The sequence below is a fragment of the Caloenas nicobarica genome, chromosome 14 (genome assembly GCF_036013445.1).
Source record: "Caloenas nicobarica isolate bCalNic1 chromosome 14, bCalNic1.hap1, whole genome shotgun sequence".
Classification (NCBI taxonomy): Eukaryota; Metazoa; Chordata; class Aves; order Columbiformes; family Columbidae; genus Caloenas; species Caloenas nicobarica.
In genome coordinates, this window is record NC_088258.1 from 2,431,324 (window position 1) to 2,456,942 (window position 25,619).

Here is a 25,619-nt window from a genome sequence, read left to right on the forward strand (position 1 = left end):
AAGAGCGGTGTTAAAGCTCTGCTCGGGTGGCCCCGTCGCAGGGAGCAGACACCGTGTGCGGGCAGTGCTTTGAGCACAAGGAGCGCAGAACTGTAATTAGCTTCAGCGAGTCCCTCTCATCTCTTTGGCCAGGTTTCTAAAATGCTCTGTGATTTCCCGTGAAGTGGAGCTTTTAAAATTAACCGCAGGGGGAAACATTTGCTAAGTAGAGATATTAAGCAGGCTGTTATGTAATGGCCATTAGCAGCATCAAAGGCATCGCAGGATTTTCTTATCAAGGTCTTGGTCCCGGTCACTGAAGGCAGAGTTGGGTTCCCTGGGCTAATCCTCAGGGCCTGTGTTTGAAGAGGCAGGAGATTTATCATAGAATCACAAAATAGTTTGGGTTGAAGGGACCTTCCCAGCTCCCCCAGTGCCCCCCCTGCCACGAGCAGGGACATCTGCACCAGCTCAGGTTGCTCAGAGCCCCGTCCAGCCTGGCCTGGGATGTCTCCAGGGATGGTTCAGCCACCACCTCTCTGGGAACCTGGGACAGGGTCTCACCACCCTCAGTGTCAAAAATTCCTTCCTCATGTCTAGCCTGATAGAATCATTTGTAAGAGGTCTTCTCCTTCCCGCGTCACCACAGCTCTGCATTGGTTTCTGGATCTCCTCCAGCAGCAGGTACTGGTGAATTTGGGTGGCTCTGGGTTATCCATTGCCTGTTGGTTGTTGCCATGTGCTCTGGGACTCTGTGAACAAAGTTACAGCGTTCAGAGAAATGTGAAGAAATGAGGCTTCTGGCATGTCCGTGTGTCGGTATCAGTGTAACAAATGTGAGTTGTTCTGGTATCATCACCCAGACTGGAGCTACTGTCTTGGTCTGTGTTTTGCTGGGTTAGTTTTAGACCTGTGAAACCCAACTGCATTGAACCAGTCCCTCTATTTCCAGCTAGAAACTATCCCAGGTTGACTGGAGCTTGGTGTGGAAGTTTTGGGGAACACAGATGGAACCATTCCCATCTTCTCTGTCATTCCTGATTCATTCTCCTGAATCCACAGTTCCAGGTATCAGGATATGGTTCACCTCTGCAGTGGCCTTTAACACCCATACAACAAGTTGTACAGGGGTAAAAAGCCATGGAGTGGCAGTACTAGGGAAAGCACTTTGGGGTTACATCTTCCAGCTGTTGTACAAGTGGACCAAAATATTCAGCATTAGGCCCAAAGTAGTAGGTCCTGTTGGCCAGCAGCAGGATGCCATCTGCCTGCAAGACAGGGTGGAGAGAGAGGCAAAGTCAAGCCTAGAGCTGGATTAGAGCGGGTCCATTGCTGTGTCCTCATCCTCCATCCCTGTGCCGAGCTGCTGTGCTTGGCATCGGTGCTGGAGAGCCCTGACGGTCCATCCCCTTCCAGGGAGAGCTGCCAAAGAGAACAAAAACAACAATAAAACCTTCAGGATTGCAGGATTAAAGTTAAGCTCTGGTTTTGGTCAGAAGTAAACAGAACAGAGCTCTGCGGGAAAGGGGGAATGAGATTCTGGTCGTTTAGTTTTGTCTGCCAATCCCACTAAATCCCAGTGGTGTTGTCCTCAGCTTAAAATAAAGTTTACCAGCCCTTCAGCAGGCTGTGAGGGGCCAGAGGAAGGACAGGCACGCTGTGCACCCAGGTTGGGGCTGAGCAGATGATGCTCCTGGCTCCGATTTTCCTTACAGCCCCATAAAGGGAGAGACCCGAGTTACTGTTGGTGCTCACCTTGGTGACGGGGTCAAACTCTCCCAGATGAAAGCAAAACTGCTTTAAAGTGAGGGTGAGCATCTGAACACGATCCAGGGTGCCAGGCAGGGAAGGGTCATAGCCCCAGAGCTTTTCTGGAGTAAAGCAAGTGTAAGCGAGCAGAGACTGGTGCTTCTAATCTAATTCCTTACCTGCTGCAGGCTGCTCTGCACACTCGCTGCCAGCGGCTTTCTGGGCCATTCAGCTTTACAGCAGGCATCAGATGGAAGAAGCAACTTTGATTTTTGCCATCATTCTTCTTCCTGTGGAAAACTTTTCTCTTAAATCTGCCTCGAAAGGTGGCTGTTTCAAGAAAAGAAACTACTTTTAAATGTAGTGCATTCTGACGGAAATTTGGGGACTTCTTTGAGGTGCACCGGAAATATCTGCTTTCTCTCTCTCTTAGAAAATTGCGCTGTGGCAATGCGATATTGCGCTGGAAGAGATTGTTTTATGAAGGATGCTCAGTAGTGACTTTGAAGGAATGGCAGGCAGTTACTGGCCTGTTGCAGTAGCGGGTTGGCAAGCGATGAGCTGGGGTGGGTTGCTGCTGTTTGGGACGTGTGAGAAGCTGTCGCTCCCTGGCCAGCTCTGGAGACCAGAGCGGTGCTTCGGGGGGCTCGGGTGGCTCAGACACCTCTCGGAGCCCCGGGGAGCGTCCCCTGGCAGGGAACAGCGGTGCCAGGACCGTCACCCCCGCATGAGTGGCAGTGGGAGCTGGAGGGGGAGTTTCACGGGGGCTTTTTGGTGGGTGTGGGCTGAGGGAGGAAGGCTCGGTTTGCGTGCGTGGGAAGGGCAAGCCAAGCCAGCCATTTATCTGTAAGATCTCCAGGATGTGCGTCTCCCCCACGCGAACCCTCTGGCTCCCTGCTGCCATCATGAGCTGCTATCATTGTAAATAAAATAATCGGGCCACCCCCAGCTTGTCTGGGTTGTGGGGCTGCTCATTGCCTGTGTGTTGTTATGCAGGAGAGTGTTTTGCTGCTCGTGGAACCTTTCAAGGAACTCAGTGGGCTGGAAGCAGGAGAGAGGAGAGAGAGCTGTGAAGTGCTTTGTTTTTTTCTAATGCTGCAGGACATTTATAATGTGAACGCTTCAGTCTTAATTAACTCCGTACCTGCTTGGCGTTGTACCGCCTTTGGCTCTTTGGCTTTTGTAGGGCTGCAAGAAGGCACACACACATGGCCAAGGCAGACAGCTCGGAGTTGGTCTGAAAGGTACTTCTGAGTTCTGCTTAATTGCTCCTCCCGGCATCGCTCTGTGCCGCGGCGTCGGGTTGTCAGCAGGATTTCCTCCAGAGAGCAGCCTCCGCTTGCAGGGAACGGATCCCGCCTGGTGCTGAGCTTCCTCCACATTTCCCTCCGCTCCTCGGAAAGCTGCAGTAGGATTGTGCTCAGCGCACACACCGTACGCCAGCGGTCGTGGGTGATGGTTGGGCTGGGAGGACTCAGCTGGAGGCAGGATGGAGCAGAGAATAATCGTTCAGCTACCTTTGGCATGGGAGGGAATGGACCTTCCTACCCCCCTGTTGTCCCTCCTGCACATGAACACGTCCAGGGACAGAGAAAGGAAAACACACTGCAGAGCTGCTGCAAGCCTGGAGAAAGATGTGCACTGGGCAGCTGGCCGAGAAAGGGGTGTTAATCCTTTCTAATGTGATAACAAGATCCATTCTGGGGCTTAGGTTCTCATGTGTTTTCCCCAGAGCACAAGGGTCTTGTGATTAGTGGATTCATTACCATTAATAAGTTATTTGGGCTATACCCGTTGGCGAGTGAGAGGGAAGTCAGATTGACCTTTCCTGCGTGTGGAGGTAGATGGTCTTGGCAGAACTACTTCATTTATTTTGTGAATATTGGGGATTCCCTCATCCTGCAATGCTTTCGTTTCTCATTCTTGCTCTCCTTCCTTCTTCCCCCTTTTTGGTTTTGCCAGAAAAGTCTTCAAGTAGAGGAATAAAGAAAAGGTCTTAAATTTGCAGTGCTGCTGCCAGTTGGCGTGTCCCGTCCCGTCTGACCTCGGTGGTGACAGCATCACGCAGGTGCGGGTCCCCCCAGCGGGACGGATGCTCGTGGTGCCTCTGTGCCCAGGGCAGACATGGAAGAGGGACGGGCTGGAAAAGGTCTGGGCAGAAAGTGGCCCCCGTGCAACTGATTTTGGCCTCTCATAGGGAGGACTTTTAGTTTGTAAATGATTTTGAGGTAATTGCAAAAAGGAGCAAGGCAGAGAAAAGGGAGGATAAAATCAGGCAGCAGCAGCAGCAGAAACAAATGAAGCTTCATCCACCCTTTGCAGTCAAGCTGTGCTTTGTTTTCCTGGTTTTATTTTCCTCCCACGGCCACCAAAGTGTGTCGTTCTTTTGGTTCTCCGGAGGGTTTGTGCCCAGATCTTCTCTACGCAGCTTATTAGATCACAGCCCAGAGCGCTATGTCTGCAGGCGGTATTTCTCCTTCAGCCCAAGGCTTCTGAATCTGTGACTCATGGGAAACAAGCAGCCTCTGAAATCTGTGTATGTGGCTCATCAAGGGCCTTTCCCGTTGCAATGTGCAGTGAACGGAGAAGCGTTGCACAGGAGGGGAGTTGGTCCCGTCGGTCCCCAGCCTGGTAGCATCCCTTCCCTCCAACAAAACTGGGTGCGTGGGCTCTGGCAGAATTGTGTCCCCGTCCAGTCTGCCCAGCTGGGGTGGGCACGTCAGGAGATCAGCGATCAGCTCTGGGGGGCTGAAACAAAGCCGATTAATCTGGGACAATGAACACGGATCGGAGTCCTGCAGCTGGGAGGGCAGAGGGCGGCGGGGTCGCGCGCGGCGCTGGATGTTGTGTGCGTTGTGCCGTGGTGGGAGGGGCGGCTCGTGGGAGGTTGGAGTGGGGCATCGTGCTGGTGCCTCAGCCATTCTATCTGAGCTTTTCTTCCACGGTCAGTGTTCTTGGCACGGGCATGTGTGTGCCTGCATCGAAACACAGAGCTGCTCCCAGGAAAGGAGCTTGTGCAGCCATAGCTGCTAATTACACAATCATCCCTCCAGATGGTCCATCTCCCTCTGCAAGTCCAGCTTTGCTCTGGGTAGAATCCTAATTACACTGGCCCATGAGCTGTGGTGTGCTGAGCCTTCCCACGCTGCCAAAAGGTGCTTGTGATCAGGAAATTCCTGCTGCTGGTGTTGTGGTGGGACGTTGCTTCCAGGCTGGTGAAGAAAACAAGTTTTTGCCTGGTTTCACAGCTCCACCTGGCTCTGGAGCAGGTTTTCCTGGAAGATCAGTTGTAGTTTGGAGCAGGGTGTCGCTGGGGTGTCGCATCCAGATCAAAGAGCCTTGGTCAGTGTTGTTTTAAGGGAAATGAGAAAGATCAAGGGATGTTCCCAAGATCGCACAGGGTTGTTACAGGGCTGGGTGTTCAACGTGCGGTGTCAGGGGTGCAGGTTACTGTCTGAGGTTCACCTCTGTGGCTGGCTCTGCTCAAGCAGGCAAAGTTTCGAGTTTGCATGATTTGTCACATCGGGGATTTGAGCACTGCGGAGATCTGCTGAGCCTGAGCTGGAGGTCCAGGTGCTTTGATGAGGAGGTACCAAATGAGACCTCTCCTGCCATCCCCTTAGGGACTCAAGGAGTAGCTCTTTGCCTGTCACCCGCAGAGTCCTGGTTTCAGGGGTGGCGAAGTCAGCCCTGGGGAAGCTGGTTGTATCCAGAGTCCTGTGGCCATGCGACTTTGCTCCATCAGGCAGTGCACAGTGTAGCCCAGGCTCGAGCTGGATTCTGGGGCTCTTAGACCGCTGTCACTACCACAGGCTGTGGAAAACCATGATCCCAATGTCCCATCTGAAAGACTTCGGTGCTACTGAGCACCTGGTACTGAGTTTCTTGGGAGGAGGGTGCAGGAGCCCTTCGCATCTGAACAGAGCCCTCTCCACGTACCTGCTAAGGCCAAAACGGAGCTGACGAGGCTCTGCCTGTCACTTGGGAGTTACGAAAAGTCTCTTCTCCTCCTCCCTCTGCTGCTGCTCACAAGCTCCCCAGCTGCCTTTGCCCAAATCTGTAGTGCTCCCAGACACATCCCTGCTCCTTGGTGCATTTTAATCCTCTGCAATACCCCGCTCTGTTTAACAAACTCTGCTGGTTGTAATATCTGAGCTTCTAGCAAGCACGATGCTAGTGTAGCACTCAGCCTTTTCTTCAGCTTGTTTTATATGGAAGTTTCTTCCGAGTGAAACCAATCTGTGGGAGGGGGAGCAAAGGGCTTTCAGGCAGTCTTGGAGGAAAAACATTTTTCAAGTTTTTCTTGTCTCTTGAATCTAAGGCATAGAAACTGGGAGGAAGATGTTACAGTCTCATCTAGAGGTGTGGGATCACTCTGCAATGGGAGGGGAATAATTGGCGAATACGTTTAATCACCAGCAAACAACGCCCAGTTCCTGTGATGTGCCACTTGTGCCTTTCCCTGAAGCTGGATGAACCCTCAACACCCATCTCAAGTAATTCCCTGATGGAGGAGAACCAAATTCTCCAGGAAAGTTGTTCAGGGTTAATTTCCCCTCAGCTCTGCTCTGCAGCAATTGCTCTCGCCTTAAAGTGCAGTTGCTGAGTGACTCCTACTTGACTCAAGGATTTTGGGGAGCAATTTCAAGCAATTGTATGGAATAACACTAGTTTGGCACTCATTAGAGCCAGATTTATTCAATAGTTAGGTACATTGAGAAGCAGATAAAAATACAGCTGTCCTATCTTGAAGAATGACTTGCTTATCTTCTCCCCGCGTCTTGCCTGGTTGTGTAATTTGTGTGTTGCCTTTTCCCTTATCTCCTGACTGATTGTATAGCATCTGAGATCCCTGCAGCTCTGAACGCAGCAGATAAAGTCGGTTCTAGGACTTTGCACCTTCACATTTCGAGCAGTGCGAGTGCTGGTGGGTCTCACCGATGTTAATCAAACAGCATGGAAAGTCCTGGGCTCTGCTTGCTCCCTGGTCTGCCCCAGGCTTGGGAAAAGGCACATCCCTGCCACGCTGCAATTAGAGCACTTGCTTATCTGAGCTGTAACAGAGCCATAAACTTTATCCAGGCCAATTAAATCAGATATGCAGTGAGCATACAGTTCCTATTAGCATGGGCTCGCTCTTTTCTTATGTAAGTACCGACGGAATTTGAGATGGCCTGTGCCTGGGTCCCTCCTCGTTAACGTTCAGCTCGCTCATCCTGGAGAGGTGCTGAGGGGCAAATTATTGGAAAGCTGCTTTGCCATCAGCTTTTCTGAAGCATGTTCTGAGCATCAGAAGAGCTATTTTAACAATCCTTAGATAGAAACAAAAAGTTCCCTAGATTTTTGGGAAGCACCTGGCCTCCTGGGATTTTTCTTTCTATACCCTCTTGTTTCGATTTTCAGCTGCCCCGTTGGCTTGGGAAAACTCAGGCTGATCTTTTAAATGAAAGATAACTCATGCCTTACAGGATGCAAAAAAGCTTTGTAGACACAGACATAGGGGCTGATCTCAACTGTGACTTACTGTCCCCAGTCTGATGGGGCTGAATCGTGAATCGTTTTGGTTGGAAAAGACCCTCAAGACCATTGAGTCCAGCTGTTAACCCACCCCTGGCACTGCCCCGTGTCCCTGAGAACCTCATCTCCGTCTGTCCAACCCCTCCAGGGATGGTGACTCCAGCACTGCCCTGGGCAGCCTGTTCCAATGCCCCACAGCCCTTTGGGGAAGAAATTGTTCCCCAGATCCAACCTCAACCTCCCCTGGCGCAACTTGAGGCCGTTTCCTCTGGTCCTGGCGCTTGTTCCTGGGGAGCAGAGCCCGACCCCCCCTGGCTCCAAGCTCCTTTCAGGCAGGTCAGAGATCAGAAGGTCTCCCCTCAGCTCCTGTTCTCCAGCTGAACCCCCCAGCTGCTCCCATCACCCTTGTGCTCCAGCCCCTTCCCCAGCTCCATTCCCTTCTCTGAAGGGCAAAGGAGAAATTACACACCCAAACCAGGAGCAGGAACCAGCACCTTTTGCTGCTGCTGAAACAAGGCGGGCATCGTTTGTTCTCATCCTTCTCATTTTTCCCTCCTCCAGGACATACAACCTGACCTTCCTGCATCCGTACTACCGGACAGACGAAGCAGAGGAGAACCCGTTCATCTGCTCATCGCATCGTGAGAACGGCATGCAGAAATGCTCCAACATCCCAACCAGGAAGGAGTACAAGGTGGAGTGCACCTTGAGCATGGACTCCTACACCCCCAGTTTGTACAACCCTGACTTCAGCAGCAGGAACGCCTGCATAAACTGGAACCAGTATTACAACGTATGCATGGCAGGGGACGTAAACCCACACAACGGAGCTATCAATTTTGATAATATTGGATACGCCTGGATAGCTATTTTTCAGGTAGGATTCTCCTAAAGATTGTTCTGTTTCTTTTTGTTTGGTGGGTTTGGTTTTGTTTTTTCATCTTTTGCTTGGGAAGATTTTGACAGATGCGTCAGAGGAGAAAGGAACATTCTTGCACCTGTGTGAAACTGCAAATAAAGACGCATCGAGTAAATGAATCAGACAATAACCTGCACAAATGTTGCAAGAGAGCATTTGAAGAAAACAGTTGTTGTTTCAGTGCATTTTAGAAGAAGTGGAAAACACTTCTTGAGCTGACAAAAGTATGGCAAGTTCTAGCACTACAAATCAGACCTGGATAAATCCCAGGGATTTTTGAGTTAGGGTCTTTATTGCTGTAGTATTAGGAAACTGAGAGTGTCGTCCAAGTCCTTAAGCAAGGCTTCATATAATTCTAAAACGTAGGAACTAGCTGGATGGTGTGGTTTGGCCTCGATTCTAGAATTGCAGGGTTATACTGGTTAACATGGTGTGCTGGATGGAGGAAGAGAGAATCCTCATGGTCTATTCTGGGTGGAATACCTGTGAAGAGATACTACTCATGTGGAATTGGAGTCTCTCGATCCACAGCTGTACAGCTCTTCACCAGGGACAAAAGTGCTTGTGGCTCAGACTGGAGGAGCCTTTACAGGTGACAGAAACACCAGCACCTGAAGCATTTCCAAAGCGTTTGTAGCTCTGGAACATTGGCTAACTAGTCTACACAGTCCAGAGGCTGTGGTCTCTTAGGGCTGGCCTAGTTTAAATGATCTATGATGTAAATATGCTATTTTCCATTTTTAATTTGCACTTTCTGTTTTTAATACAAATTTCTTCATGCTTTTGGCTAGATGCCCTGTTTTATTTAGTTTTCCTGAAGTGTAGGTGACATCTATTCCTAAAAGAGAAAAAGTTCTCCTTTTAGTTTTGTTAATGATGAATAATTACTCATTCAGAGCTCTCAGTTTCATTTAAGGATTTCCTTCCAGTTTCATATTATAATATGAACTTAATAACTTTCAGTTTTCACCTGGGAGTTGTAAAGGGACAATTGCCTGCTCTGAGCGTCTTGTTTGCTCTCCTGCTGTCACAGTAGCACACCTTGAATCACAGTGCTGCTGGTGTCAGGGTCTCGAAACCAAATCCAGAAGGGTCCAGACAGATCCCAAGTGTCTACTAGGCGATGTTTTTAAAAACGCTTTGGTTCTTTCCTGGAATTAGTGTGTCAAGAGAGGAGCTGCCGTAGTGATTTTGAATATTCCTGACTGGTGAGGGGTGTCGCTTAAAGGAAAGAGGGGAAATTGAAGCGAGAATAGTAGGTAGGTCTCGGGCTGCACTTGTATTCTCTTTTTTCTGCTCTTGCATAGCTCTTTGGCAGAGCTGGATGGACGTGCCCAGGAGGTCCTGTTCGGCTCCCGGCAATGTTCTTGCCAGGACAGGGCAGAGGGCGATGGGCTGCAGAGCGCCCGTGCGAGCGCATCGGCAATGAACAGGTGCATCTCGAGGGCTCCTGCTTCCTTTTCGTTCCCTGAGCCTTTTCGCAGGCTGCAAGTTTCCATTTCATGTTGGTATTTCATTTCTTCAGCCTGAAAATGTACAATTTTAAGCCAGGAAGAGCACAGAAGCCACAGCAGAGGTTTCAACTGATTCCTTTGGGCAGAGCAGAGTGTCTGACAAAGTTGGATATTGTATCTGTAGATCATTTTGGCAGCTGCCAAGAGGTTTAGTGCAACTTAGGCCATCCAAATGCTGAAGAATATTTCCAGCCAAAAACTCTTCTTACATCTTTATTCCTTTCAGAAGTAAGGTCTCACTTTTAGAATCTGAAAGCAATATGAGTCCAGGTAAAGAAGTAGCTGTTGGTAGTGAGGTGCTTGCTTGACTTTGATATGGAAAGAGGTTGGATGCTAAATCAAAACAATGGTTGTAAGCAAAGAACATTTAACAAATAAAGCTACTGAGTTGTGCTCTCATTACAAGTACCAGCTGAGGCTGGGGAGCACCAGGTCAGCAGTTAGATGAGGCCTCAAAGTAGAGCTGATGGGTTTTGCACCTCAGGAGCTTCCCTGTGAATTGATATTGAATTAGTGGGCAGAAAGTCCTGTGCTGTGTTCTGGATGAGACGGGTCCAGTTGTCCTGGTCCCTTCTGCGGAATAATGAATTTGTGGTTCTTTGCAAGCGTTATAATGGACTGGACCTGGAGGTCTGGTAAGCCTCCAGTTTGCATAATGGCAATCTCAGAACTCAGCTGGATGGAGCATCCCTCGCGATTTATCCGAGATGAGTTGGGAACCCAGCGTGGCGTCAGAGCTGTCAGGAGGGAGGCTGGTGAACCGAGCCCCACAGGTGATTCCAAAGGAAGCTTTGAAGTGCAGTGGCTGCGAGTTGTCCGCATGCATTTCCAAGGGCACAGTCTGACACTGCGCAGACTGTGAACAAACAAAATCAAAAGCAGAGTTTGACAGGGAGATCTGAAGATCTCTGCTCCAAAACGTCCTTGCGAAGGGTGTGCCGAGGCAGGAGGCTGGCAGCACGGCCAAGCCCTGTCAGCTGCCAGGATTTGGATTTAAGCAGCTGAGCTGAAAGACGTTTTTTAACTTCATGGTAGTGATCTTGAATTTGCAAGTAGGCCGGCATGTGGCAGCGGGGTGTCCACAACACTCAAAGGCATTGTCCTGTTCACCTTCCAGACACAAGAGTAAGTCAGAGGCATCAGACAGGAGAACCAACTTAGTACAGATAATAAAATCTTAAAGTAATAAAGACGATGGCTGCATCCATAGGTGTTTGAAAGGATAATAATTCGTTATGTAATCCTGCAAATGATTCATGTTTTGACTCCCCTCATTTGTTGTGTAATAGGCTAATTCATGTATATATTTGTTACAAAGGCACGTTCATTGGCAAATTATGTGAACTAATTAGCTTATTACAGAATAAATGAAAGGAGATGGAACCTAAATTAACTGTGAAGTTTGGCATGATATTAAGGTCCCTTTATTGCACATGAATTTCAGCCGCAACAATAAGAGCAGTAATTACAGGTATTGTTGTCACACTGCAAATGATGAATTACCCACCTAACCAAAGTCCAATTTAATTTGAATTACTGACATTCTCAGTGGAGCAACCAAAACGCTGCCACCTTCTTAACCATCAGTCTCGGTGTGGCCAGACCTGAATGCAGAAACCCCGATAAAATAAAAGGGGGTTGGGTGGCTGGTAAGAAACTCAGTTTGGGAAGAAGAGATGATTTAAGCTACTTTGCAAACCACAGAATAATCGCTTGGATGACTTCATGTCTGACTTGCAGAAAACTAAAACCTTTAATAGCACTTGACATCAGGAAGCAATGCTTTTGGCAAAACTGGTGAGGCAGAGTTGGGGGAGCGATAACCATCAGCTGGGGCAGAACCAAGGCAAGTTCAAGGGAACAAGCTGTTCTTCTGTGCCTCCTTCCAGGATGTAGCTGGAAGGACTGAACTTGGAGAGCAAACGAACAGGAAAAAATTACATGGACATTTCGGGAATTGTCCATCTAGTATAAGAGAGAAGGTTTATCTGACAATTCGGAGGGGCTCTGGCATTTCTGGTGATGGCTACCTTACCTTTTCTGTGGCCTCTTCACATGGGTTTCAGAAGTAGCTGCATTTTCTAAGGGCCTTCCTTAATGAAAGACCCTCTTGAAATTAGTCCTTGAATGCAGTTCTCAGATTAATGATTCCGTTTCTGGCTTAAGTTGTTCTGGGTGCCTATTGCCTCTACGAGGTTCTGCTTAAGAAGACATCTCAGTTAACAAGTTAATCAAGTCATACAAGTATCACATCTCTAGCCCATCATCAGAAGGCCCTAGCGAGGGAATTCTCAGAGGAGAATGCTTTGCATTCAGCAGCCCCCTTGCTGCTGTCAGGAGGAAAAGAAGAAGAAAAGAAAAGAAAAGAAAGCCCGGTTGCGTTCATAAGAGCTGAAGACAAGCCCAGCAGGCACACGACATGATAAGAATGCCCAACAAAGGAAAAGCTGAATCACCTTCTGAAGAAAGATGTCTGGAAATAGAGCAGCATTAAAGGAACTGTCTGCTCAGCAAGAGTTGAAGGTGTTGTCTCCACGCTGTGCTTAGATGGAGAACTTCTCTTTGCACTTGGTCTCGCCAAAACTAGGAGTGTGTCACAGCCACGAAGGTGTGGGTGACCAGCTCAGGAGGGAGAACAGGTTTGGGTGGGAAAGTGGGGGAATTGGTGCCACCCACTTCTTCCTGCGTTTGTCCTTCTGCGGGTACTTTCCTCCCGAGGCGATGGCAGGCTGCCGGAGCAGGCAGGACAGCTGCAGAAGCAGCCCTTTTGTTTTGACGTGCAGTTACCTCTTCTGTGCTTGAGCTTGTCAAAAACGAAGCCCCTGCAAGCTGGCGTAAGCTATCTCCATCCAATCGAGGGTTTATTCGTTTTGCCCCTGTGCTGCGTGCTGATGAGGAGCTTGTTTTGTCTCCGTGTTGCTGACTCTGCTTCTGGCCGGATCTGCAGCCCCGGAGATGGACCAGCTGGGAGGTGCAGAGCTTGAGGGCGAGATCTCAGGTTTGGAAAGAGGAAGGTTCATTTGTCTCATTTCCCCGTGGTTTGGTACCTTGTTCTGTTCCACGGCTGTTGCCCACTTCCCACAGTTTCTGCCTCTGTTCATCATGGTGGAAATCCTTCTCTGAGGATTTCTCCTTGCCTGGAAATCTTTCCACTAAATCCGTAATGCGAACCATATCCTCTGTTCAAATCAAAGGAAAAATGACATGCACTTGAATGCATTTCTGCTATGACCAAACACAAGAATGAACTTGAAGCCCCTCCTCATCTATACTGTCACTCGCTCAAGAAAAGATCTCGTTCAAAGAAGCAAGACCTGAAGCTCTACCATTGCTTTCCCTTAATATGAGCAAAACCTCCGCCCTGGAACCTGCTGGCAGGACAGAATCCGCAGGGTTGTTTCTCTCGGTTCGCGGCTGTCACTCACATGGACATTGTACCCAAGATGCTACTAATACGTTTGCTTGCCTGTCTGCTGCAACCTCTGTTCTTCCACTTGCAGTAGTTTTAAATATTTTGGGGAACAGCCAAAGGCCCACTGAGGTAGAAGGAAGGGAGGAAAAGAGCCTGAGGCTTCTGACTGCAGTTGCATTTATGCGTGCAACGTTTAGTTTTGTGGGCCCTGTTTTTCAGAAGCAGCTGTCACACTGGGTGCCCATGTTTTCAGAGTTCATTGAGTAGATAATTTTTTGGCCAAAAGGACTTTTTTGTCAAATGGTTCATTCTTTAAACTGAGGATATGTGTCAACAATGCTTATCTGTGCTGAATTTGGCAAGAAGTTTTGGCTGGGGAGAAAAAAAGGGAGAAGAATTCTATGCTTTTAATTTCCATCGCTTCAAGATGATGCTTTGTCACTAGACTTGAATTTGTTTTGGATCACCAAAAAATATTTCACTCTGAATGATGGGGTTTGAGTTTTGTTGCTGCTGCTTTTTTTAATTTGGTCAGCCAAATAAACATCATTTTCTGCATTTGAAGAGCTTTCATGCTGAATACCCAATCTAAAAATATCCATCCCCTTTAAAGCATCTCAGAGTGTGCTTCCAAGCGGATTAGTTGCTTTTCAAAAAATCTCCTTCATTTTGAAGACTAGAAGAAATAGTCCAATCTAGCACAAGTCAGAGACACCAATCCTGATTCCAGGTCTGGACCTGCTAACCTATGGGAGGTATTGGAGGGACCCAGCGTGGCACAGAAACCTACTGCAAACTCTAGTTTTGGAAGGGTTTAATCCTTCCTCAATCATAGATTCTTGTATTCAGAGTCAAAAGGGGTGTCTGCAGCAAGCCATGGCCTGATCTGGAGTCCAGTTAGGTGATGAAAAAGCTACTGGTCTTGAGGTACGTCAACAATTCTTATAGGGAAATCTTTATTTGAGTGGGTTGCCCCAAACCTGCTCCGTGATCAGTTGTTGCTGTTGCACCTTGCAGCAGGAGCTTTACATAGCCCATGCCAAGCCAAAGGTTCAGCTCCGTCACCCCGACGTCCCCACACAACCGTCTACAGACTGTGTGGAGTTGGCAGATCCATCCAGGAGAACAAAACACCCCCCAAAGCGTAGACACTTGGTCACCCGCAATGTGTCGTGTGTCACAGTCCTGCACGGAGGGCTGGCTGTGCTTGGAGCTCTGCACCCTTTGTCAATAGTCTCTAATATAATTTGAAACAAGGTGTAACAATGCAAGTAACAAAAATCCTTGCTTTTTTGCATTGGGTCGGTACCCCAAGCTGCTGCTGCGTTCCAGACAGTGGTGTCTGGAGTAGCGCTGTCATTCACAGAATTGCTATACGGTGCCTTCATCTGTAAGCAAGATCTCAGTCTGGCTTCGGTTCCCTTCTCTTCATTGCAGACTCTTCATCTTGCAGCTTTGCTCTGCTATGAAACTCTGATTTATGGCTCCCTCTATGATAATGGACTCATTATTGCTGAAGCTAAACAGTTAAATACATTCCCTGTGCATGAGATACTTTACACAAACAATGAAGACAGGATAATTATCGCAGTAAATCAAACCTCATGAATATGGACTGAGATGTGATCTGTTATAAGCAGCAGTCATCTGAAATCAGTGATGGTTTTGCTATCAGATGGGGATCTTGCATTATTTAGTGTGAAATGGAGACGGCAACTAACCTCCCTTTTGTAGCAAAAGTTGTGGAGGTTTTATGCTGTTTTTAAGCTTATAGATTCACTTTTGTGAGGTTCTGGGCCGCCAACGACAGCATCAGTGAAGCGTCCAACTTCATTGCACGCTGGCTGCACTCTGGTTTTCGAGATTCACTGTGGACTGATAGTGCTGACCAGAGATCACATTTATGTGGAACAAATTTGAAACGTCACGAATCAAAGACAAGTGCAAGGTTGCACAGTTGCCTTTTCTTTTCCGTTTTGCACTTTTCGGAGCAGATGCATGCTTTGCAAGACGCTCAATTTATAAAGAAATGGCTGAAGTCGCTTTGGAAAGTAAACAGGTCCTCAAAGTGAAAGGAAGAGAATCTGTTCAAAGGACATCGCTGAGAATATAATAAAACCTGTTTTTCTGACCACAGAGGTTACTTAACAACATGTGTCACGAGGAAATAATTAAAATTGTGAAGCTGACTTCAAAAATAGTCATTTGATCAGCTGCCAAGCACTCGGCATACGGAAGGGCAATACTCCATTATTCACTGACCAGGGCTTGCTGGCCAATTCAATATGCCCAAGAGGGCACAATACAGAGATAAGAGCCTTTCAGAAATGAATACTAAAGGCCTGATAAAACTTACCGAGACCATCATAGTAATTAATAGCTCTTGCAATTTATGCTATCATTGGATCTTGTCTTGATGAGCTTTATAAAAATAAGTAATAAAAAACCAAACCAAAACGAAAACCTTGTAGCAGGGCCAGGGAAATGATGAGATAAAAAGTAAAGAAAACCAAATAATCATGGCAGTCCTCAAAATTGCTGTTCGGTTCAGGATAATTGATTTTGATGCAGATAATGCCCATCTTGTCCCCAAAGGACTCAATTTAGGCTAAGGAAATAGTCTGCCTGCAAATTATAGGTGTCAATTAAGATGAACACTCCAAATGGTCTGGAAACGCTTGGGTTTCTCTATATCTTGCTCTGTATCCTGCTCGGGCCAGGCGCTGAGTTGCACAAGCACCTGCAATCCTGAAATCAGCCACCAAGGAGATTTCTGTTCGCCAGAGCTCTGCGTTTTAGGGGTTTTGATCAAAGCGTGAGATGCTGATTTTGGTCGCCAGGCTCAGGGAGGCCGTCTCTACAAATGCAGTTTGTTCAGGTAATCACAGCAGCACAATCTGCCTTGAGAAGGACCAGAGCCAGGCTGGGGGTTTCTGTGCTGCGCGTTCAGGTCTTTGAATCTTTTCAGCTTCGCTTCACACAGTAATTTTCCAAACTTTCCTCATTTCCCATTGATTAGTGGCACCTCAAGGTTGATCTCTGTCTGCGGCGGTCCATCTGGCACTAGCCATTAGTGCTTTCTAATACACAGAAAGCAATCCTGTGTTTGACTTCAGTAATTGAAGCAGTTTGAGTTGGAGTTTGGGTGTTGTTTCTTCCCCCCGGATGATTCTTTTTTTTCTTAACTGACACTAGAGCAAAAAAGAACCTGCTCTTGAATTAATGGATTATAGCCAAGAACTTGCACAAATTTTGGCAGAGCTCAAAGACAAGGATTTTTATGATGAAATTTTCTTGACATAATAAAAGAAATTGTTCTGCAGAGACCTTTGAAGTGACCCCAGAAAAAACAATGTAAACCTCCTGTCTCCCTGGGAACAATGAGGAGGTCTGAGTTAATTGCCAGCATCTTTAATCTACATCTCCCTTGTGATTTTCACTCTGGAGTTTTAGATTGATTCTGATTAGCTTGACTAGGAGACCTGATTCTGTCCCCTATTATGCTACCATAAATCAGATGAGCATCTCTGTTACAACTGATAAAATTATTGTGGCGTGAGCAAACCGAGAGGATCAGAATCACAGAATAGAAGACATAAAAAACCCAAATGTCTGATTGTCCGTTCTCGTCCTGCTCACGTTAGTGTGGTGATCAGGGAGTGCCTGGCTGGGGACTGCATGGGTGGTGTCCAAGCCAACGATCAATGAAGTCAAAAATTTGTCTTTACGTTCACCCCAGTGAGTTTTCTGTTGAATCCTTGCAGTGATGGGAGGATCAGACGCAAGGCTCGGGGCTTTAGCACTCAGCCTCATAGGTATTAATGGGAGACAAATGATTTATCCCATCCCTGCCCACGCTGTGTATGAGGTGAGGGACTGAATGAGCAGGCAGGAAGGACCAGACTGAGCATCACGCTGGGTCTCCCATGGCTTAGGGGACAGCTCTGTCCGTCAAAGGCAAAAATCATTTCCCCACACTGAGGGGGCAGCATCTCCTTTCCCAGCGGGTCTGCGAGCGTGTGATTCCAGTTGGCAGCAGCCTCCGGGGCAACCTTGCCAATCATCTTAATTGAATCTTTCAGCTATTTCTCTGCAGCTGCCAATTTTAGCGTGCCACGTATCCTGCACATCTTTTTCATCAGAACACAATTAGGAGACGTGTTTCTTGCCATCTTATCTCTGTTGATAAATAATTGTATGTTGCATTTATTGGAAGCTTTGAACTGGTACATTTGGAGACGCTGTTTAATATGTCTGTCTGTGAACAGCCATGGCTTGAACAGAATTTAATTACTGAGAATGGATTTCTGAGATTGGAAAGCACAAGAAAGGTGCTCCAGGTCCTTGGAAGACATCTATAAAAGGCTTGGAGGGCCAAATGCTGGAGCTGCAGTCAACTGGATTAATCAGATTGGAAACTGAAGAGAGGAAGAAGTCATTTCTGCTCAGTGAAGTAGGTGATATTGCATTCAGGCTGCCCCAAGGGAGGCACATGAGGCAAAGCAGCACTGAAAAAATATATCCGTGTTCTTGGGAGAATAGCGAGAGTTGCTGGCTTTCCCTCTGAGTTCATCTGGTCTGAGAATAAATGTGTAGGATCAAACTGTGCACTGCAGCACTGAACCTTGCACCAGTGCAGGTGCCTTTGTCTTGGTTCCAAAAATAAAGAGTTTAGTTCATGTCACGTAAACCAGCTGTTGGCAAATTCGAATACTCCGGTTCCCATTTACACCAAGGCCTTGCTGGGGATATGCAGTGAAATCTCGGGGGAGGTAAAAATGTACTCGTAAAGTCATTCAAAACACTTCAAAAGACAGCATGAAAGACCACAGCATGGCAAGAATTGGGCTGTAAAAATCATAGGCACTGTTTCGCTCCAGACAGGTGGCTGTGCATGTGTGTCGTCCTGCATTTCTCCAGAGCTATTTGATTAAAAAAAGAAGGCAGATGTCTGTGAGCACACTGTCTTACAGGGTTGCTAGTGCTCGCTAATCCTCGGCAGCTCAGGAATCCTTCTCCTAGGTACTGCTGCATTTATACTGGGTGGTGAGCCCAAGAATGAATCCACAAAGATGTCAAACAGGAGAACAAAAGCCCAGCAGTCTGCTTATCCCTCCTGTATCCCTTTGGTTTACAAGTGAGTAGTAAATAATGCAAATTCTAATTACACCTTAAATAATCTGAGAGCCGGATGAGCTCAGCCCTCCAGAGCAGAAGTGTGGTGCGTTGATTGATTCTTGCTGAAAATGCTGTCTAGCACGCAAGAAAAATCCCTCTCTAAGTGTTGGTTGGCCCTGACTGTTATCCCAGCAGCTGTTTCCCAGGTGGGGAGCCGGCAGCGCCTGCAGCAGCCCTCAGGTAACTGCTTTTGTAGAGAGGGCTCCGTGTTTAATCGTTTTAATACATTCAATTTGAGGATTGCAAGCCAAATGCAAATTTGGTGAAGAGGTGGATCCAATATGTTTAGAGTCCCTGGGCTCATTTGTCATCCCCAAGTGTAAACGGCTGGAGCATCTGCTGTGCCAGCTGTGGCAGCCTGACTCGGAAATGCCCATCAAACAGAGGGCAAGGAAGGGAGAGAGGGCTCCCAACAGCACGAAGGAGACTGTTTCTTAGGTAGCCGATTTGGTTTAGCCTTGTGTCACCTTCCAACTCGATCCCTCCAGTTTCCCCGTGAACCTGCACAGGGATCGAGTGCAGGAGTCGATCGGCTGCGCTGCGCAGCCCAGGCAGGTGAGGAATGCAGCCGAAAAGAACTTTGCTCGCTATAAATGTTTCAACCGTGTTAAAGGGAAGGCAGGAAAGGGCAGTTTGAGTTTGATTACTTGTCCGTCTCACGCCACTGAACAGACTGGTTACTGCCTGTGTCTGCTCAGACAGCTTAACCCCTTCCCGAGACTCCACGGTGAATAACAGCACTTGCATCTACACAAAAAAATGCTTCTGCTGCTGAAAACTTTGTACCGCAGATTGATCTCTGGTGTTCCTGCTGACCAAAAGCATTCTTTTTGGTTTTGTTAAACCCATGCCACTGGCAGCATAGCGTTGCTGTCTGATATCCGTGCTTCACTAACCAGCAGCGAGGATGTGATACGAAACAACATCTAATGTGTGTAATGAGGAACAGGAGAGGTGGGGGCAGTTTGTGTAAATGCAGCCAGCATCTCATCAGACCTGATTGCTCCAAGCCTTTAGCAACACCGACAGAATAAAACAGCTGCAGAGACAATTTTTACCTGCTCTTTGGCAGATCATGTTTATTGGTTTTAGCGTGGAGCTGCATTCGCTTCTCCCCCGGCGGCACGGTGGGTGGTAAGTTGTGTGTGCTTCAACGTGGGAAGTGGGTTTGAAAACTTGCAGGTAAGAAACCACCACATTGCACTTTAGGGTGTGAGGAATCCGGAGTCGGGGGTGTTTCTGTTCCAGCACCCATGAGCTGATGCGAGAGGCTCTGACAGTCGCTTGAGTAAAAGAAAAGAAGGAAAACGGCAAAGATTCATGTCTGATTTCCCTGCCAGTGTTTTGCCCTGATGCTCCAGGTGTGACAAGAACGTTGTTTTATTCACTGCCTCAACAGCAAGGGCTTTATGGATCAGCTTTTCTGCACATGCCATGCAGAAAGTCTTCTACACCAATGAATCTTGATCGTTTTCTTGTTCACAGCAAGATAATTCACAGTTCCTTCACTGCAAACATGGTTTAAATCAAGAGTGATGCCACCAAAATGGGAGGCAGGCAGCAATTCTGGGTTTATGCTAGAACCACCGACACATCAGGCATAGCAAATAAGGTACGTCGGTGTAAGTAAATTCAGACAGGAGCTTTGATTTTCTTGGAAATTGTGCTAGAATTTCAGCTCTAGGACTAGTAGCAAGATAGCACCAGAAGTTTGATATGTTTTATCTAAATAAAAAGTGTAAATTACATGGCAGAATTCGCTGTGCTCTGCACACAGCCTGTGTGGTGTTAATTAAATCCTCAGCTTCTTTTTTAGTGGAAGGAAGACTGAGAAAACGAGTATGAAATCAATTCTACATTTAATTAAAGTAACTCTCTTCCATTCAGATGCTTTCCCACTATGATATTGGTGGTGCGGTCGTAATGATGAGCCAGTAGGAATCACAAAGAAATTGGGTTTACAAAAACAAAATGGGCTTTAAAAACTTGGGAATTTTGGGAGTAACAAACCAGGAACTTAAGGTAAAAGCCCAGGTCTCTGCACAGAGAGGCTTTTGCTCCCTTCATAATCCTTCCTTGGAATTTCTTTGCACTGGCTCAGAACCAGTGTTCCAGATGTTTTATTGAAATGTTTTATCATTTTAACCATTTTAATTCCTGTAGAAACCTCAGGCCAGTCCTTTGGTCACACATTGCTGCTCTCCTAAGCCAAGTGGGAAAAGAAGTGCAGCAGGATCCTGAGAGATGCTGTCGAGTGATGAGTACCAGGCACTATCAGAATATTGATGTTTACTAACTCTTTGGTTCACTTTTATTCTTACACTTTCTTTCTCTGTCTTCCTGTAGGTTATAACCCTGGAAGGATGGGTTGACATCATGTATTATGTGATGGATGCACATTCTTTTTACAATTTTATATATTTTATATTGCTTATAATAGTAAGTATGAACTGTGAGATGCTCCCATTGCTTGTCCTTGTGGGGTAAAGTTGTTCCCTGGGCTTTTCACAGAGGAAAGCCAGCTGGGATTTGGGGTGGGAGACCCTCCTCCAGCCATAAAGCATAATCATGCAGGTTGTGATTAGTGCTGTGCGGACAGATTATTGGCTACAACAGTCCCTTTTAGTGTCACATGTGATGCATAGTCACAGCTTGTCAAGCCATATGGTCTTCCCTCCCTCTTACTCTCCCAGTCTTGGTCTTGTCACCTTGATACGTCCTAAATACTGTGCCTTGGCCATGCAACCGCTAATGAGAACAGCAAGCGGAGAGGCTGTAGCTTTCCTTCCTTTAGCATCCTAAATGTGCCAGGGGACACCTCATTTCAAACTATCGAACTTCTCCAAAGCCCTTTAAATGACAGTAATGCACCTTTTCACGGTCTCACAGTGTTATTGTTCCTAAAGACGAGATGTTACTCACTGGAGATGCTGGAGGTTGCCTTCAGAAGCTGCCATCCCATGTTAGAAAGGTTTTTTTTTACGATGGGCAAAGCCTTCTCCAGAGGTCTACATCTGTGGAAAAGTTAAGCGTTTTAGTCTGGAGAAGAGCAGAGGGAAAAGTACCGTGTAGGTATCAGGTAGGACAGGGGACAGAGGCACTTTGAAGTGCTGTTGTGGCTGGATATTCTTTACATATAACTCCATCCTCGTCTCTCTGGTTTTGAAGGCCTTGGGAAGTCAAACCACCACAGCTCCCACCCGCAGTGGGAAAGGCGCGGATCAGAGCAGCGTGAGAGTTTCCCAGTGATGGATGGTGTGCTGAAGCCAGTGATTTTTGAGCCTTTAGAAATGGGCCACGTGTAGTAGAGATTTATGCTCCACTCTTTTGAACCCTTCCCTACATACGGATCCTTGCAGAAAAGCCAGAAGGTGACTAATTTCCAAGTCACTTGCAGCTGGGAACGGCACCCTTGCTGCTTTTCAAAGAGTATCCAGGCTGATATTATGAACTGCAGAACAGCACTGCAAACCATCTCCCGATGGCTTCCCCTGAGGATTCACCAGACAATGGCCTAGATTAAATCCATACGTTTTCTACTGAGCTTAGCGCAGAGGTTTGGCCATGTAGACAGTGGTGCCTTCTTGACGTCAGTCCCTTCCACGCCTACAGGCCCTGATTCTCTGATGGGAATATTTGACATTTTCCTTCAGCTGATTTATGAAGCCAAGTGTCAAAAATCCAGTTTGTGGACTCAACAGCTGAGGGAAGGAGGTAGCCTCAGGTCACTTCGCATTCTTGTCCTTGGGACTTCATTTTGAGAACCTGGTATCACCCAAGAACACATCAGTTCAACCAGACGATAAATCAGGCTTTTCTAGGAGCACTGAGTCTCCTGGAGATGCATTTCTCTGTGTCAGAGAGACACAAGAGTACAAGGTCATAAATGCATGGACCCTGATTGTCCTCCTCAAAATGAGGACGCACTGTGCCAGGGTGTGCAGTGATAGAAGAAGAGACAGTTTCAGTACAGCACAAATTTGACTTCAGACTATCTTTCCTTGCAGGTTGGCCAGGTGTTTCCTACTGATGTGGTTTGTGGTGGTAACTGATTGCGTTGTGTTTCATTCACCTTGTGTTAGTAGCAAATGTCGTCACTGTTGAGGGGAGGAAAGCGGTGAAGGCTGTTGTTAGCAGCTTGCTTCGCCATTGCCAGGATAATTTAACACGGCTTAGGAGCAAATTTAGCAGCTCAGGCACATGTTGACATAACATTTGGTGAGCAGACACTGAGATTTGGCATGTTTGGAAGTCTCAGGATTTCTAGGAACCACACTTCAAGTCCAGTCAGCATGTGGTGGTGAAGAGCGTGTCTTCCTTTGTCAAGTCCCTGCTAATTCCTTTCCCTGTGTTTTCTCCAGGTTGGTTCCTTCTTCATGATTAACTTGTGCCTGGTTGTGATAGCAACACAGTTTTCTGAAACAAAGCAGCGGGAGAACCAGCTGATGCAGGAGCAGCGGGCCCGTTATCTCTCCAACGACAGCACAATTGCCAGCTTCTCGGAGCCAGGTAGCTGCTACGAGGAGCTGCTCAAGTACATCTGCCACATCTTCAGGAAGATGAAACGGCGGACAATACGCCTGTACAATAACTGGCAGAGTAAGCGCCGGAAAAAAGTGAACCCCAACAGCACCACAAATGGGCAAAGCCACCGAGGCAAAAAGCGCATCACCTCCATACACCACCTCATCCACCACCACCATCACCACCACCACCACCACTATCACATCAGCAACGGGAGCCCTCGGGGACCGTGTTCCAACCCTGAGATCTGCGACCTGGAACTCAAGGTCATGAAACCTGGAGGCCAATTGATGCTTCCTTCTCCATCACCCAACTTGCAGAGCCCTGCTCCTCCTCCAGATTCGGAGTCTGTGCACAGCATTTACCATGCAGACTGTCATGTCGAAGGACCACAAGTGAACTGTAAGTCTTCCAATGCCCCTGCAAGCATTAAACTGACTGCCGGACTCTCCAACCATGGCAACATGAACTATCCTACCATCCTGCCTTCTCCGACTAGCAAAGCCAGTTCTGTCGCGGTTCCCAAAGGAAAGAAGAATGGCAGTTCACCTGTGGCCGTGGTTAATAGCCCTGTGAATTTGGGCACGGATTCTTACGGGAAGCTGCAGCAACTTGTGGGAGAACATGGTAAGGACAAACAAACGGGGTTTTTTTTTGCTTAGGAAAGCTGGGCAAAGGGCAAATTGCTCAAGAGTTAAGGTGTTAATGATAGCCATGGATGGTGCTGAAGACAGAGGCTGTTTGTGAATGCTGTTTGAGCGCTCAAGTAGGACAGGTTGAGGGACCGTGTGCTCTTTTCCTTCTACTCTGGTATTTGCAGTCTTTTGGTAAAGCAAGATACAGGTTGGTCCGGCCAGCGAGTTCAGGCCACTGGGGTGGCCTCTTTCCCGCGGTTACAAAGCGTGTGTTTCTGAGCTCCTCTCATGTGCTTAGTGATATCCTGGAGGTTCTCCCTCTGTTCCCACTCAAGAACAGATCTGTGCAGCCCCTGGAATTACATCTCTGGTGAATGACGGACCTGTCGGCCGCAGCCCTGCAGCAGAGAAGCCCCAGCTGTTGGGAGATGGTACCTTGAGAGGGAAGAGCAGGTGGAAGCTGCTGGAGAAGCATAAGGTATAGGAAACATAAGAAGTTTAAGACAGGGAGGCACTGAAAGAATTCAAACCAGACACTTCTAGAAACCCCTAGTTCTACTCTGACAGGCCTCTGGGACTCTGGATTTCTTTCTGGCAAGAAGGAGCAGGAGCTTTGGAGGACGGTCCGTGGCCGCTGAAGGGTTTTGCTCCGTGCTGGTCCCCAGAGGACACATGCGAGGGGAGGTGTGTAGGAGAGCTGCAGATCTCAGGCTTTCCCTCTCATCTTTCCCCATGTGCAGAAGAAGTGTTGGACTGAGCGTTACTGCAGATTTGGAGCTCCATTCAGTCTGAATGAACGAGGAACATCCTGGGGACTATTTTGTACCTCTGTCCGGTCCCTGTCTGTACATACTGCAGCCACACCAGCACTGCTAGTTAGTGTAGTTTTATCTCCATTCATGTATAAATCCCCCACTGCTGGAGCGGTGATCACATGCAACACTTAGGTTTCTATTTTGCAAAATGTTTCCAGTCCTCATGACTGGAGCTAAAGGCTGAAAATAGAGTCTTAAGCCCTCAAACAGTAAAAAGTCAAAAAGATCTAGCTTCTATTTTTTAATCTCTTTAAGCCAAACTCATCATCTGTTTTTTTCAATGCCTGTGTTTTCCAAAACTGTTTATCTGCGTGTGCATGGACACAAATATTTATCCTAGTGATGTATGTGCTGAAAAAATACCAAGCCTAGCTTGGGGCACAGGGGGAGGTCACAGTAAAGGTTGCTTGCCAGATAGGTTGGGTGCCTTGTCTTTGTTAATGTATTTTTTTTTAAGTGACCATACAAAATGGTAAAGTGGATTGTTTATAGAAATTGCCTTCAGCGGACATTTCTGTACGCTTGGGAGCTTAGCAGGGGGGCAGAAAGGGGCAAGGTTAGTTGCAACGTTCTTCTGTCGTTAAGCAAGGGCTTTATACGAATCACTGGTTCATCTTTAACTCTGCAAGTTAATGCAGGTTTTTATGAGAATGTGTGTTTACCTTGATATAAAAGCCCAGGCTCTGCAGAAGTCTGGAACCGGGAAAGCAAGGATGAGCAGAAGAGCTGTTGTTTGGAAGGCAGTGCTCAAGTCAGAGGTTTGGTTCTTTGTGCTTGCGGGGGGATCTGCTGCTGGGTCCTCTTCAGAAGGAAGCCGCAGATCTCAGTCCCAGGTGTGACATCCCAGGGCCACTTCAATGACTTTAGAGATTTTCACTTAACCCGTGGTTTTTCTTTGAAAGCTGGAGGTTAGATGGAGCTGCTGTTCATTATGCAATTATACTATCCTTTTTTTTACAGAGGCATTTCAGCCCAGAGGACGCCAAAATGCTTGAAACAGATCTCCTGAGATTGTTTTGTCTCTGTCAGAAGTGTTGTATCTAGGGGAAGGGGTGGGCGCTGCAGCTCCTGGCCGCTGAGCGGCAGCTTCTCTGGCACCCTGGGGAGCACAGGGACTGGCAAGGGAAGCAGAGTCAGCCGGGTCCATCTGGAGACCCTGTCACACAACGTGCCGGTGCTCGGCTCTTCCCTCCGTGGCTCTGGCGCTTTCCAGACCCTCCTTCCCACTCCTGCCACACCAACAGGGCTGAGTCGGATTCACTTCTGCACCGCAAGCATCTTCATACAGCTGGGATGAAGGATGTGTCTTGCAGGCTTCAGGAGGCTCTTGAAGTGCCACATAAGCCAGCTCCTGAGGGTGTAGCTCTGCCAGGCGCA

At 47.6% G+C, this 25,619-nt stretch overlaps 1 protein-coding gene across 1 annotated transcript in view; it reads left to right on the top strand.

Annotated features, from left to right (window-relative positions):
- CACNA1H (calcium voltage-gated channel subunit alpha1 H) overlaps window positions 1–25,619 on the top strand; it is a 126,599-nt gene that overhangs the window by 20,435 nt on the left and 80,545 nt on the right. Inside the window, exons 7-9 of the mRNA XM_065645004.1 lie at window positions 7,807–8,122; window positions 20,615–20,707; window positions 22,630–23,419. Of these exons, the coding sequence (XP_065501076.1) occupies window positions 7,807–8,122; window positions 20,615–20,707; window positions 22,630–23,419 (1,199 nt within the window). The remainder of the gene's footprint in view (window positions 1–7,806; window positions 8,123–20,614; window positions 20,708–22,629; window positions 23,420–25,619) is intronic.